Source organism: Cupressus sempervirens, chromosome 2 (assembly GCF_028749045.1).
Source record: "Cupressus sempervirens isolate cs-2001-9-10 chromosome 2, ASM2874904v1, whole genome shotgun sequence".
Lineage (NCBI taxonomy): Eukaryota > Viridiplantae > Streptophyta > Pinopsida > Cupressales > Cupressaceae > Cupressus > Cupressus sempervirens.
The window spans coordinates 625,351,077-625,366,237 of NC_143119.1; the positions used below are offsets into that span (position 1 = coordinate 625,351,077).

Genomic DNA, 15,161 nt, shown 5'->3' on the forward strand with positions numbered 1-15,161 from the left:
GGATCTCATTGTCATTGATGATGTGACCAGAACTATAAGGTGTTTCCTCCAGCTAGATGTTTTGTCAACACTGAGGTTGACAAGTGGCTCCCTTCCTCAATTACTCTTTCTTCAAATCTTGGAGATTGGCTTTAGCAAATTGATTACGACAGATCCCTTGTGATGTGCAACAACTGTCACAAGTCATGACATGCTAATGTTGTGTGCGGTTTCTCCAAAGGTGACCACAGATATTCTAAGAAATTGGCAAGCTTTTTCCACCCGCAGCATCCCTTGTTGGAGTTGGGTGATGCATAATGTCCTGTTATAGACTGCTTGGTGGAACTGTTCACTTCACCTGGAATTGGCACTCGATCTGTATTTGTATCTGCATCATAACTAGTACCCTTTCCATATGTTAAAATAGTACTTCTAACAACTCTAGCAACACTATACAAATTAGAGGAGCATTAGAATTCAAGTATATAAGTACATACACAGTAATAGAAATGGTAACACCATTACACCCTTGATATATTAGAATACATTCCAGGTCACAGTCTCGACTCCCAATCAGAAGGGATCTGATTTGAAAAGTCGCCACAGGGCTAAATTTGAACAATGCTCCTAGGTGGGCATATAGAATTTTTCTCACATCTTTGTATGGGCTTGACCATTTATTTCATAGCTCCAATCAAAAGCATTTACCACTATTGAAAACATACCTTTAGGGCACTACCAAGCAATGCTACACAAATAAGCAAGCAAGCATACACCAAAGTCACCGAGATATCCAATGTGAATACAAGTACACCGAAATAACCAAATAGATGGGTCGAATTATGAATATGACAGCCATGTGAGAATGATGAAAATACATTTGAAGAATAAACCACATTCTACATACTTTAATTTGAAAAATCCTAGTCGATATGGGATCCTTGCATCCAAATTCATCAATGCTGTAAATTAGATACTTGTATATAATGTAGTTCTGACCTAAGTCACAGGATACACAGAATTTCATCATGAAGTTCCAATTTCAACAAATTTTTACCCTTTCCGAACATCATCCGAAATTTATGATATTTAATATAATATTGTTATTTAAATATTACTATTTTATTTTAAAATAATATAGAGTTATTTAGTTTAATTATTTGGCAATGTCAAACTATTTTGACGATTTTGCAGTGTAACACAGGGACATGCACCTGGCCCCAGCCCCTCTTGAACCAGTTGTGGGGATGTCCCCCAGATGGGTACTTGGCACACCCAAGCATTGTTGCACCGCGCCGCACCACTTGGGTTCTTGGGTGCTTGGTTGCTTGGGTTCTAAGTCCACTCAGTTACAAGGAACAAACTTACTTCTAAAGAGCGGAAAAGCTTCTTGTACACAATGTCTTGCATATCGTAGATCACAAGACACGTATACAAAGAGAGCCTAGCAGCACGATGGATGTAGAGCCAGAGGATCTCGCATATTGATGTGGAGATGAGGATGAGATTGCATCAGAAAGAGATGTAGGGTTGGTTGATGTTCCGTTTGTGGAACTTGACCATGAGGAGTCCAGTAGTTCCAATAATGAGTACTTTGGCTTGGGGGATGATTAGAGGCTTCCAATCACTACATTCTGTCATTTTGACACGATTTTGTACTCATTTTGATATTGATCATGATTCAAAATTTCAAATCACGCATGATGCTACTCATTGTAATCATCTTTATTATTATGATATTAATATTTGATGGAACTGATATAAATCTTATTTGCTGATATTTTGGATTTCTATTTGAATCTTGATATATGAATGTTACTATTAGGGATGTAGTATGTACTATGTTATTATGTTGGATGTTTAATGGTTCTGGTTCGTGTTGCAATTTTGCTATATACAAGTATTTCAATATGATATGATATATTGAAACATCATTTCATGCTAGCATTTCATGTTCTATATATAGCATGCAGCACCCCTCCCCTCCAACCCCCAGCCCCCCCACCGTCCCCAAATGGAGGCCCTTTTTTTCCTGCCCCGAAAACTCCTCCCAACGTCCCCTCACGCCAGTGTTACCCTATAATTTTGTGGATATATTTTATTTTTTTAAACACATAAATTTATATAAGTTAAATTTAATATCAATTTTCTTCCAAATTTTTACCCTTGCCGAATTTCGTCCGAATTTAATGATTGACGAACTCAAATTCAAATTTGAACCTTGTGACTTAGGTTCTGATCATGTTACTTTTCTAACTACAAAGCCACACATTGTTCATGTCACTTGGTAGTGATTTAATGCTTTGCAGTCATGGCAATTTACAGTGTACCCTCCAAATCGCATTGTCCCTTCATAATAGAAAAAATATCCTTAATTCACAAAATTATATACTACAATGTCCAACGTGGTAAACAATAACATGAATTCATCTGTGGTAGAAGCAGGTTAAAGCATAAAAGGGATTTCAATAAAGAACATCTATGGACTACATGACCATGGGTCTTATGAAACTGGCAAATCACAGAATTTAGCAAATGTTGAAGCAATGATTATGAGCCAGGAAACTATTTTAATATATTGACATTGTTAAAAGCAAAATTATGAGCACAGCTATTCCAATGCAACCATGTAAATATATAAAATATTCCTGTGAATAAAATTAGCAAAGCCATATAGATCCTATACAAAAATATGAAATAGCAGCAACCATAACTGCCAAGATTCCATACATCAATGAAACCAAATAGTAAAACTCAGAATCCCATAGAAGCTGATTGCACAGGTCGGCAAAATTGTTTTCTTAGCAGGTTTCTCGTAGGATCTCCAATAGAATTTCAGATAATCCAAATGAGAAACCAAAGGATATAATCCTTACAACACCATTTTGATGTTTTACAAGGTAATTGACATCTCTCCAAACGAGCTGCAAGTATAAGAACTCCGTGAAGCTGAGAGATAACAATCGCACCTTGCAAGAAACCGCCATATCAAACTGAAAGCTACCATTCCAAAACTACAGTTTTACCTCAAAAATGTTTTCCCAGATCTCAAGATATTACTGCCTAATGTCTTACCGAGTTCTGTACAAAGTATGCTTCTTGTAAGGAAAAAATTAGTATGTAACTAAAAGAAAGAAAGAATTGGTGCAAAGCCATCATTATAATTTTCACTTTATAGGAGACATTAATATGCCTCCAAAATCAGAAAGGCTTCAAATGTACCTAAACAATTTGTGGCCTATAATTAAGCAGCATTTGATTTCCACTTCCTTACATAAGTAATTCAAACTTTGACATATTTTTCAACATATCCCTGCAGATAAAATTACTTAAAATTTTAGAAGAGTTAAAGTTGTTATCAATAAAATAATAAAATTTATAAAAATATCTAACATGAAAACACACCTCAACAAGCTTTGCAAACTTAACCCGTGATGATTCAAGATACTGATCAATTCTCTCTTGGGTATTTGGTATTTGATGACTTTGCAACGATCCTGCGACCTTGTCAACAGCTTTCTTAACAATTAATTTAAAAGCCTCCTTGCTCATGTGGCCCTCTCGCCATGTTGGTTTAAGCAATTCCTTTGCCAATTCTGCAAGTGCTGTTCTAAAGACCTTCATCGCTTTGATTTCCTTGATACTTCTCGGTTTCTCATTTGCATGTGTCTGGTCCACATCAATCTCTCCAGCTCCTGTAGTTGTCACATCTAACTGGTGTCCTGGACTCCCCTCCCTCTCCCTGTCAAGCTGGGGGCTTTCATTATCAACTACACCTACTTCAGCATCTGTAACTCCTTCAACTGCATAATCAACTTTGAAACTATCTTTGGCATTCCCAGGTTGCATTGGTGCACTAGTTTTGGCATTGCTGCTATCATTTCCATGGTTAACATCCCCCAATTGTTCTCTCACATCAGATGCCTTTACAGCTCCCATACGATCAACTTGTTCACCCCTATAAAAATCAAATAGCTTTGATCTCAAAGTAGGGTCAGTACTATCATACCAAATATCATATGGTCCCCCAGGAGTAGACCCACGTTGGCTTGATGGAACAAGCACAGATGGTTCTCCATCATTAGAATAGCGATAAGTTGGCTGAGTTTGAACTCCAGTCCTATATATATTTTGAGCGGAAATGCTTCTTGGTGAATGAGGTGGCAAAGTATGTCGCACTGAAGGTACTAAGTCAGTCTGAGATAGGGTATTTGAATTCATTCTGAAAGGAACCTCTGAATGTAATGTGTGCCGCTCTTCAGAAGTGAAGGAACTTGTATGTCCCAGAAGTGAAGGACCTGTACTCCTCATCAGATCTAGATGAGGTGAGAAAGATGAATTAACTGGCAATGCAATACTTTTCTGTGCGGAAGGATTTCTATATAGAAGTGGGTCGATTTTCCCCATTGAAACATCCAGTTGATGAGACGAAAAATCTCTGGCTAATGCTTTCAAGTGTGCATCTTCTCCTGACAAGAGCCTTGGATGCAAATCTTCCCTGGGTAGGAAACCTTCAGTATTTTGTTGGGACTTCTCCCTGAGCAACTGTTGGGCACGGATCTCTTCCCGAAGCAGTGCACGGTATTCTTCATCCTTAGATCGCAAATTGCCTCTATAAAGTGGATCTAATAGGATATCTCTCCTGAGCTGTTTCACATGATTGAGGTCATCTGAAAGTAGAGATGGGAATTGGAATGCATCCCGAAGCAAGTGCTGACCTGAGGAAGCTCCTCTGAGTAAAGGCAGACCACGTATGTCTTCATTACGTAAAGGATGTGCATGCAACTCTTTGCGCAATAGTGGTGCACGTAGATATTCTCGAGAAAAAGAGTTGGCACGTGCTCGATCCTGAGATAATTCCACAGCTTCAGGAAATAAAGACCTTGCATGTACATTTTCATGAAATAAAGGGTGTGCACGTAAATCATCTTGAATAAATGCTTTCGCTCGTAGGTCCTCCTGGAGGAAAGGCTGTTTATGCATCCTTTGCAGATCTTCCTGAAACAGCAAAGAAGGCCGTCCCTCTTCTCTATTCAGGAGACGGGCGCGCGAATCTTCCCCACGTATGAATTGTGGATGTATATCTTCTCTCCGCAGAGGTGGTGGCAGTAATCCTTCTCTTTGAAGCAGCATTGGTGTTCCTCCATCTTCTCTTTTCAAGCGATTAGCTAGAGAATCATCCTCATGTAAAAGTTGTGCACGCAAACCTTCTCTTTGCAAGGGCTGTGGCTGTAATCCTTCTCTTCGAAAGCGCAGAGATGGGATATCTTCACGTGAAAGGATTTGTGGTTCAAAGTCCTCCTTCCGCAAAGGTAGTGGCCTAAAGTCATCCCTTCGCAAGCGCTGCAAGTCTGAGCCTTCTCTATGCAGAACAGAAGGCTGAAAGATCTCTCGGTCAAAATAAGCAGAATACGACTCTGAAGCAAAATCCAAATCCCATTTTGGTGATTTCTCACCTTTTCCTAAACTGTCATTCTTAGAAGCCTCATGTTTAATTTCCTCTCTTGCAGCAGGGTTATTATACCCATCAGACTTCTTATGAGGGGATGTTCTGTTGCCCTTCTGGTCTTGCTCCATCTCTTTTGAACATTTGCCCTCTTCACTTTCTTCATCAGAATAGTCCACAATACTGTTAGCACCAACCTTGTGATGAGAAAACCTACAAGAAGATCCTTCATAGCACATTCCTCTCTCAAAATTGGGACATATTCCTTTTTCTTGCCTAGTACCTTTGGTATCAAATCCTCTCCTGGGAGACCTGGTTCTGCTCCTATGTCGCCTGGGAGATCGGCTGAAACATGCAGCTAATGGGTGACAATCTGGATATATAATGAAACTATGACATCAAGGATGTTATAATTCCTGATGTATACTCGAAACCTGAGACCACTAAGACTAGAAATAGAGATTTAACAAAGAAAAATAGTTTGATCCAAAGATGCATATAACCAAAGATGACATTAAACAACTTTTTGCCTCTTACAGATACTGACTGATAATAAATGAAACAACCAATGCCTGCCAGGATACCTTTACAACAAGTAGAGTAAACAGATTTTGCATCAAACCTGCCAGATCTCAATCTGTTGTTTCCTGGAGACTGAATGCTGCTGCTTCTGCGAGCTGGTTTCAACCCATTTGCAGTATATAGCACTTCATCTGATTCACTATCGCTTGTCCCCTCATCAATAGGGCTTCCAATTCTTTGATTTACGTCCTCCACAGGAACTTTGCCCTCAAAAATTGTCTGATCATGTCCTTCCCTTGCATCATTAGTCCATGAAGAAGGCTGGCTTTGTTCCTGTACAGATCTACTAGGCTCATCCAAGCCGATACCATGATAATTGCATTCTAAGGCTCTACCTTCATTCTGCTCAAATTTATCATATTCCATTTTCTCTTCATTCCTTCCAGCAAATCCCATGATATTTGGCAGTCTATTGTCACAACGAATCGACCCCACACGTTGATGAGCAAGATCTTCAGGCATCATCTCCTGATAATTTCTTGCCAAATTAAAACTTCCTGGTGTCACAAAAGACCCTGCTTGTTGCTCTTCAACCGATGAAGCATTCTCATACCCCTCATAGCTAAGAGCCTGCTCATGAATGTTTACTGAATTCTTTGTTGTTTGTTGAAACTCTGTGCCCCTAAATTGAACTGGGGTTTCTTCAGCATTCTGTTGCTCACATGTCAAATAACCACATTCTGAAAGAATATCCAAAAACACAAATGCAAAAATTAATGTGTGGACACCAAATAATGTAAACGACATAATTAGAGAAACTAGCAAATAGTCGTTTGGACAAACTCTATAGCATATTGCTTGTATCTAAGGATATTTTAGTAGTAGGCAACAAATAACTTCTCTCATATTAATAAAGTATCAATACAGACAAGTTAGAGCACATTATTTGCACGTTCGATACAGCAGAGGCCATCATAAATAAAATACCCAGCAAAAAACAAATCATTTCCAACAGTCATCAGCAAAAATATTCAAAAATCATCCATGCAATAAAATATTCAACAGTGAATTGTGTGGGTCTTAGGTGACATTCACCTATAGAGAGTTTTTGTTGGAAGAGTTTGTGTGCAAGGTACATTCTGGAGGCATGTAGTGAGTCTGGAGGTATTGCAGTATTGCAGTCTAGCGTTGTTGTGGACTAACATGTGCTAATGTTGTGGAAAAGGAAGTTCAACAACTATGACTTGCACTTGGCTCGCTGGACAAAAAATTTGAGTTGGACTCGGGACTCTGCACAATCTCAGCAGAAAATTTGGCAAAGACTCACAGAAGAAAAAAAAGAGAGAAAAACCATACAATCACACCCAAAAAACATAATAATAATATGTATTATGTACATTACAACATTATACCTTTACTACTTCACTAGTCTAGTGAAGAGTTGAGGCTAAGTTATAATACTCAAATTTGAATATTTGATATTGATAGTAGGATACTTCACTGTTGACATATGTTCCACCGGGACATGTCCCCTGGTCTGGAACCCCTGTTCCTGTTCCCATACCGTGCCGGGGACAGTATTTCAATGTTCCCAATCCGTGCCAAATCCGTCCCCAAAAAGGGGATGTTTCCTTTTGCCAATAACGCAATGTTTCCAAAACTCAGGGACGGACCCAAGTACTAAAAGGATAGTCAGTGACGTCTTGACTGTTGAAGATTGTAGCTGTGATAGAGATTATTATCTCTGATTTGCTATTGAAAATTTACCTCTATTTTTGTCAACAATTGGAGATAATATAAGATAAATTTATTAAAGTCCAACAAGAGATCACAAAGGATCTAAGGGATTGAAAGCATATGACAAGAGCAACAACCCGCAGTGGAAAAACCAAACAGTGACTGGAAAAGGAGCAAAAATGAAAACGAAGGACCCATACAGGGAGACTAAAGGTCCAGCACTGAAGGATAGGGTCCAAGGCGAGAGTTGGCCCTAAAGCGTCTCAGAATACCGCTAGAAGTGGAGTGTCACTGCAGAGTGAACTTGCTACAAGACCTCACAAACCTAGTGTGACTGGAAGCAGGAAGATCAAGTGGTTGCCTTGTACACTCGGTAGGGGACATCGATGAGAAAGAGGAAGTGATAAATTGATCAAAGGTCTACCTCAACGGGAATAGAACCTCTAAGGTGTGATCGTGAAGCCACATGACCTTCTGGAGGTAAAGAGCAAGACATCGTTGATCGATGCAACTAAAGAAAGAGGAAAGATATTTGCTCTCTCTAAACAAACAATGAAACCTCCCCTTGATCTTGTAGTAGATGGGGCACCAAAAGATAGTGAATCTCAGTGTCAACCTCAGTCAAGGCACAAAGGCAACAGATCTAGTCGACTCTTTCAATCTGGTGATTAGTCTAGATGTGGAGCTAGTGGGGGCCAACACGGAAGGAACCCAAGGAGACGTGGAGGGTATGGCTCCAACACCAAGACAGGTAAAGAGGGTGCATAATGACAATGTCTTTAACTTTAAAAAAGTGCTCAGCATAGAAGGCCATCCTTAGCCACAAACCGGCTAAAGGGTTACACTAGGTTGTGGTAATTTATTATCTGTATTTGTAGATGTCAAGTCTGACATGGCCATTCAATGCATGATGTGAGGTGAATAAGAGCATCCAAAGAGTACTAGAAGGGAGAGAGACGATCGAGCTCAACAAGGCAGAAACCTATGCATACCAACAACGCATTGCGCCACCAGAAAATAGCCACGAGTAGGTAATAGGCCAAGTAAGAGTATTTGTGCCGCCCATCAACCGAATCCATGAAACACCACAGATGGTGAAGAAACCAAACCTGTACAATGATAGCACAAAGTCTGAAGAGATGGGCCGCAAACTAGGCCAAAATGATGTTGGGAGGAGTAGATTGGTGACATCTAATGGTGCACCAAAGGAGAAGGATCTGAGCCCTCTCAACAAAAGTCCAATAGGTGTTCAGAAGAGAGGGCCCCCACACAACAGATTCGTAGAGCACAGTCGGTTTGACCAAGGAGTCCAAGAGGGACACATTGAATGTAGTGTCTTAAAAGTGATGTCTCAAGCATCGTCTCAAGCATAGCCACAAAGTCGAGTCCCTTGTTGACTCCAAGCTGCATGGCATGTCTCATGCTAAAGTGGGCACCAGAGAACTTGACCCTAAGATAAGTGCACGTAGAAGAAATCTCAATCTCATGACCCTGAAAATAGAAGTGATGATTGGAGGTGTTCAAGCAATTAAAGACTAGCTGTCTTGAATCGCGAGAGGCAAGACCATTAAGGAGTCCCTGAAGGCCCTTCAACAAGAGGCCAAAAAGAACCACATCATACACAACAAGAAAAATGGAGATTAGGACCCGGTGCAAATAACAACTGTCACTAGGGAGTGAGGAATCACAAAGGAAAGCCTCAAGCTCATCAATGCATATGCCAAATAAGACAGGAGAGAGAGGAAAGCCCAGCTTCACCCTGATGGTACTCTCAATCGAGTTGTAAAACCCATGTGAGGTCCTAAATCTGCCCACCAGTCTCATATAATCTCATAACAGGTGCCTAGAGAGTCACACAGATCCTAATGTCTCTAAGCCATTAAAAAAGAGCCTCACAAGGGAATTGAGTCAAAAAATTTGCAAAAGTCTACAAAGCAACAATAGACTTTCACCGAGCAATGTCAAGCCTCCTCAATAATAGCCCATAGAGACAAAATGAGGTCCATAGTCTGCATATCAATCCGGAAACTGACTTGACCTCTGGCAACCCCTTTTGTCAAGCTCTCTGGATAGAATATTGTTCAACACTATAGCACAGAGTTTCGCAAAAGTGTACCCAATCATGATAGTCCTTTAATTGTCAAGGTCAGAAACCAACCCGACCATATGAATAGGGTCGATAATGTGTCTTGACTAGAGTAAAGAAAACCCATGCAAACCACTATATTAAAGAGCACAGAGAGGAAAATGCCCAAGATTATGTAGCCAAGCTTGAAGAATTATGTCTGGAACCCTTCCTTGTTCATAGTCCTGTTGCAACCCATGGATCTAATAGCCTCGAAGATGCTGGAGAAGGTGAAGAGATAGCAGTGCGTCGGAGGAGTGAGGTGAAGGGAAAGTTGGTTGGGGACGTCGTAAAGAGTAGAGGTGTGGGAGACTATGTTGTTATGGTCAAATGTGGAGGGAGGGGGTTGGCAAGGGAACAACGTGCACCAAAAGAGCTTGGAAGAATGCAAGAGGGAGGCCTAGAGGGACTGACACGATGACGAAACAAACTACTTCTTGTGATGAATAAGGCATCGGTGGGAGAAACACAACTAGGTGAAGGACGAGGAGTGGCAAGTGAAGGGCGAACGAAGCAAACGGTGGAAGGAAGGACATGTAGTCATCATTAAACCATTGGTTCATGGGACATGTGTTCCTCTATTTGTGGTTGAGGGAGAAGGGACTGGAACAATAAAGGATGGAGCAGATGGTGAACTCCCAAAGTGGAGGCGCTAGAAGATCAAACATGAAAGAAGTATCAACGGACTTGTGAAGGAATTCTGGGGAAGGAGGCCCTTTAGATGGAAAATAAAGAGGTCGCAGTCACTCTCAAAAATGAAAAAGGAGGTAAAGGTGAGCGGTGACACGATGGATAGAGGAAAGGAAGGGGGGAGGGGGCAGGGAGACACAAAAAGAGAGATTAAGTAGGGCATGATTGGCTAAGGTGAGGCGAGAGGCGGTGAAGCGACTAGTGGAAGGGATGAAGGAGGCACAAGATAGAGCACAATCCACAACGCTCACACCTCCACAATGAGGCCAATAGGTGAAGAGCCTAGAGTCAGTAAAATAGGGGAGCCCATTCAGGATCACTAAATCTACAACCTTGCAAACTTGAGGAAGATGGCACCCATAACTCATAAGAGGCCCCTAACTATTCTTAGAAAAGTGTTGAAGACCCAAGCTGGTCAGATCACAAATCGGAACTGCAATCAGAGAGGGGGCTATGAAGATCTCTGGTACGCGAATTTAAATCCCCTAAGATGATAATGTCACCTGTGGTCAAGAATCTAGAGATGTGCTCATGTAAGTCGGTAAAAGGGTCGTCATTGTCCGCTCTATGTCTTGCATAGGGTGGGTAGCCAGCAGAAAGTAGAAGACAAAAATGAAGTTATCTCTATGATGCAAAGCAGTATGAGAATGCAAATCCACGAGTCCAACCAAGGTATTCGAGTGGACAACTGATGTAGAACTCTAGAGGTAGTCACAGATCAGGTAGGCAACACCACCAGAACCCTTAACCCCACTAGAAGCCCTGACCTCATCCCTACAATAGAGCCACTAGTACACAGCGAGTCCAGGCAAAAGACGAGTAGGATTCTCATGAGTCTCAATGATAGCAAGAATATCAGCAGCACTAACATCCTGAAAAAGACCTAGCAAGGACTAGAATGTTTCATTGACATTTCAACAATTGACAAGAAGGGAGCTAAAGGGAGGCCTCCCCTTCTCCAAGTGTTGCGGGATCGTCACTTGGCCTTGAAGTCTGGTCTCAATTCCCACCCAAGGGGGAGGAGAATCATGAATAATAGCTAAGGTTTGAATAACTACCCACTTCTCGTTATGTCTAGCCTCTGCAACAAGACCCTGAGAAAAGATATTTATAATAATATTTGAGATAATATTATATGAAGAGATGTGTCAAGCGAAGAGTCGTGAGTTCGGAAATATGAAAAGACTTGTTTTGAAAACTGAAGAGACCTTCGGATGTGATGTGGAAGGTGTCTCAATTCTAAGTATATGTATAAATTACTTTATGTATAGATAACACATCAAGTGAAAGCATTATACTTGAATATATTATTCTCAATAAAAGTGATTTTTTTCTAGTGTGGCTAGGTTTTTCCCTTCAAGTGGAAGGGTTTTCCCAAGATTAATGTATTGTCTGCTGTACCTTTGTGTTCTTCCTTACTGTTGCTTATCCTCATTTTTCTTCAGAACATTAACATGGTAACAAAGCAAGGTTTTGATAACAGCAATTAAAGGGAATGTCCGAGAACGATCTAAGTGTTGGAGTTGAAGTTTGTAGCATCAAAATTTGACATTAGTATTGATCTTGTCATCTACAAATTTAGCCTTTTTCTTATGTCGTTGCAACTACTAAAAAAACGTCAAGTTTCCTTTCATGTATGTGTTCCTTCTCTTTAGCAATTAGAGTTCTACAAGCATCATGTGATAATTTTTTAAGAGACTTCGTTTTGTTTGTGGTGGCTTATTTAATAAGGCTTTGCTTCTTTTCTATCAATTGCTGCATTAGTTTTCTCATACTTCAGAGCAATATCCAAGTGAGTAAGAAAAGAGGATTTTCAATTATATGGTTTTCATGCATGACAGTTATATATAATTTAAGGTAGCTTGCAACCAAAGCATTTTCCATATTGATACTGAAAGCACAAAAGAAGTATATTCCGGATTAGAAAAGAATTGAGAGAGTAGACGAGAATTGAGTTGAATTGAATTGTATTGTGAATGAATGGAAGAGTAGGAGATGGCAATGTCATTAGAGAAAGCAATCATACCCATAGTTTACAGATTGCAAGACATATTTGCGTAGTTGGGCAATACCTCCACCATTGATTTGCCTCAAGTAGCAATGGTGGGAAGCTAAAGTAGTAGTAAATTGACGTTCTGGAGACTCTAGTTGGCCACGACTTTATTTCATGTGACACGGATATTTACACTCACCGCCCTCTTATCCTTTAGCTCGTTCAAATTCTTGCATCCCCGCCCCCCGCCCCCCACCCCCCCCCCCCGCTCAAAAGAAAATGTCAAGGAAGATGCCTTGGGCCTCGAATGCTATGAATTTCTTATTCTCCCCGACAAGCATTTCTTTGGTTTCTCTGTCATTCAATTGGAGATCCAAGTTGGTCAAATGATCATTGCATGTAACTTTACAAGTTCAAGTTGTATGAGCTTCTGAATCAAAGTCAATTGAGGCGGTTCCGATGTCAGAGGACATGACTGTGGAGATGGTTACAGTAAAAGGAGCACTTTCTATGTTTGATGAGTTGCTCGTCTTGCCTTGTAACACTCAAAAAATTTCTATCTTTTTGTTTCTTAGTAGATCATCATCGAGGTGTTAACGGGAATTGCACGAGATTCAATATTTGGGGGGTGGGACACTTTGTCAAGGGTGGCAAAAAAAATTTAATTGTCAATTTTCACGATGAAAGAAAGAACAATTATTGTGTTATTTTCCATGGGAAAGACAACTAATAACCGTCGTTCTTGTCTCAAGTCTTTTCAATTTATTTTATTTCCTAGACAACTTGGCGATTGCAAAGGAAGACCTACTCAGAAACAACTCATTCACACAACTCATCTTGAAAGCACACTCATTGTATTTTAGTAAAGTATTCAAATACATAAAGTAGACAAGACAAAATCACTCTTTGTGCATCTATTAGATCATCAAACATTTGAAATTATCTCATCATTTCAACTTGATCCATTTTGGGTGTTCCATTCTTAGTTTATTTTCAAATGACAACAATGTTTACTATTGCCTTGGGACAGCATATACTATGCCAGAGGAGAATGAACCTAATAAGGGTTGAATCTTGTATTCACTAAAAAAATCAATTTGTTACTAAGTGTGTCATATACAATCTGAATGCAAAATTTCTTGGATTTAGTTATACAAATGGATGCTTCATGATTATGGTTCACATGAGTTGCAGTCAAAATGTGGATCACAATCATATACTAGCATTGTATACTCAGTCTCGTGGAGATTTTATTGTGGTTGGGATTTGATGAAATCTCTCTCTTTCCAAAAGAGACACGTATTCTATATCTTTAACTGAAATAGTGTTTACTTTATAGCATTGATTATATATTTCTTTATGATATAATGTTTTTATTAATCTCTCTTGGTTGCGAATTGCAACAAGATGTTATATGCTAACTATAGAAATGAACATGGAGACTTGCAATCATTGGGAGTGAGATGATATTTCATATCTTCATATATAAAAGAGGAGATGATATTCAGGGGGAGACTTTTCAGCTTTAGGATAGAGGGAGATGTATAATTCTTTGCAAGCTTATGCAGTAGTCTAAGTACTAAAGCTCCTTGTTTGGTGAAATTGGAGTCAGTTATCTTATTGTGGTGATCAAAGTTGTTGAGACGGAGTCTTTGTTGATAAAGCATATCAGTCATTCTAAAATATGTTTACTAAAATGCATTCTTCTTTGGGAGAGAAATCTGAGGTGAAAGCCCTCGTTCCAACCTCTACGAGTAGGCATGGTCGGCCACCCTCTCCAAGAAGGCATGGTAGAAATGCATTCTTCTCTAAGAGAAGTCTGAAGTGAAAGTCGTTGTTCCACCCTTTGAGAATATGTATGTTGGACCACCCTCTATGAGTAGGCGTGGTGGAAATGCATTCTTCTTTAGAAAAAGTTTAAGGTGAAAGCCCTCATTCCAGCCTCTGCGAGTAGGTGTGGTGGACTACGCTCTACAAGAAGGCATGGTGGAACTCATGCGTGTGCCTCCATGACTTTAATTTCATGTACTTGTATGGTATATTATGTTATGCCAAGATAATATGTTTTAATGAAAATTTATGTGATGAGAATTTATCATTGACATCTTTGGTTACAACTATATCTACTTGCCATACTAAAGATCTCTCTTCTACTAAGAGGGAGTGTTGAAGATTTTCAGTGCAATAGATAACTTTATCGCTGGTTTTTTATTGAGAATTTACCTCTATTTTGTGTTAACTAGAGAAGATATTTATGATAATATTTGAGATAAGACTATATGAAGATACATGTGTCATGCGAAGAGTCATGAGTTTGGAAATATGAAAAGACTTGTTTTGGAAATTGAAGAGACCTTTGGTTGTGATGTGAAGAGTCTCTCAATTCAATTTGTATGATGATTACTTTGTGCGTAGATAACACATCAAATGAAAGCATTGTACTTGAATATTATATTATCCATAAGAGTGATATATTTCTAGTGTGGTTGGATTTTTCCCTACAAGTGGAAGGGTTTTCCCAGGATAAATGCCATGTGTCTTTTGTACCTTTTTGTTCTTCCTTATTGCTGCTTATCCTAATTCTGTTCAAAACATTAACACCGACCATCCTCGATACCCAGATCTGTCCCCTAATCTCTAGTAATTTAGAAACTTTTGTTGACATGCAA

The 15,161-nt window shown here is 39.7% G+C and overlaps 1 protein-coding gene across 2 annotated transcripts in view; it reads right to left on the bottom strand.

Annotated features, from left to right (window-relative positions):
- Positions 1–2,593: 2,593 nt before the first annotated feature.
- LOC149574927 (uncharacterized) overlaps positions 2,594–15,161 on the bottom strand; it is a 106,367-nt gene continuing 93,799 nt past the window's right edge. For both annotated transcript variants that reach the window (XM_089814777.1, XM_089814776.1), the window contains 3 exons: positions 6,048–6,687; positions 3,385–5,770; positions 2,594–3,292 (listed from right to left, as the gene is read on the bottom strand). In XM_089814777.1, the coding sequence (XP_089670903.1) occupies positions 3,263–3,292; positions 3,385–5,770; positions 6,048–6,687 (3,056 nt within the window). In that variant the 3' untranslated portion in view covers positions 2,594–3,262. The remainder of the gene's footprint in view (positions 3,293–3,384; positions 5,771–6,047; positions 6,688–15,161) is intronic.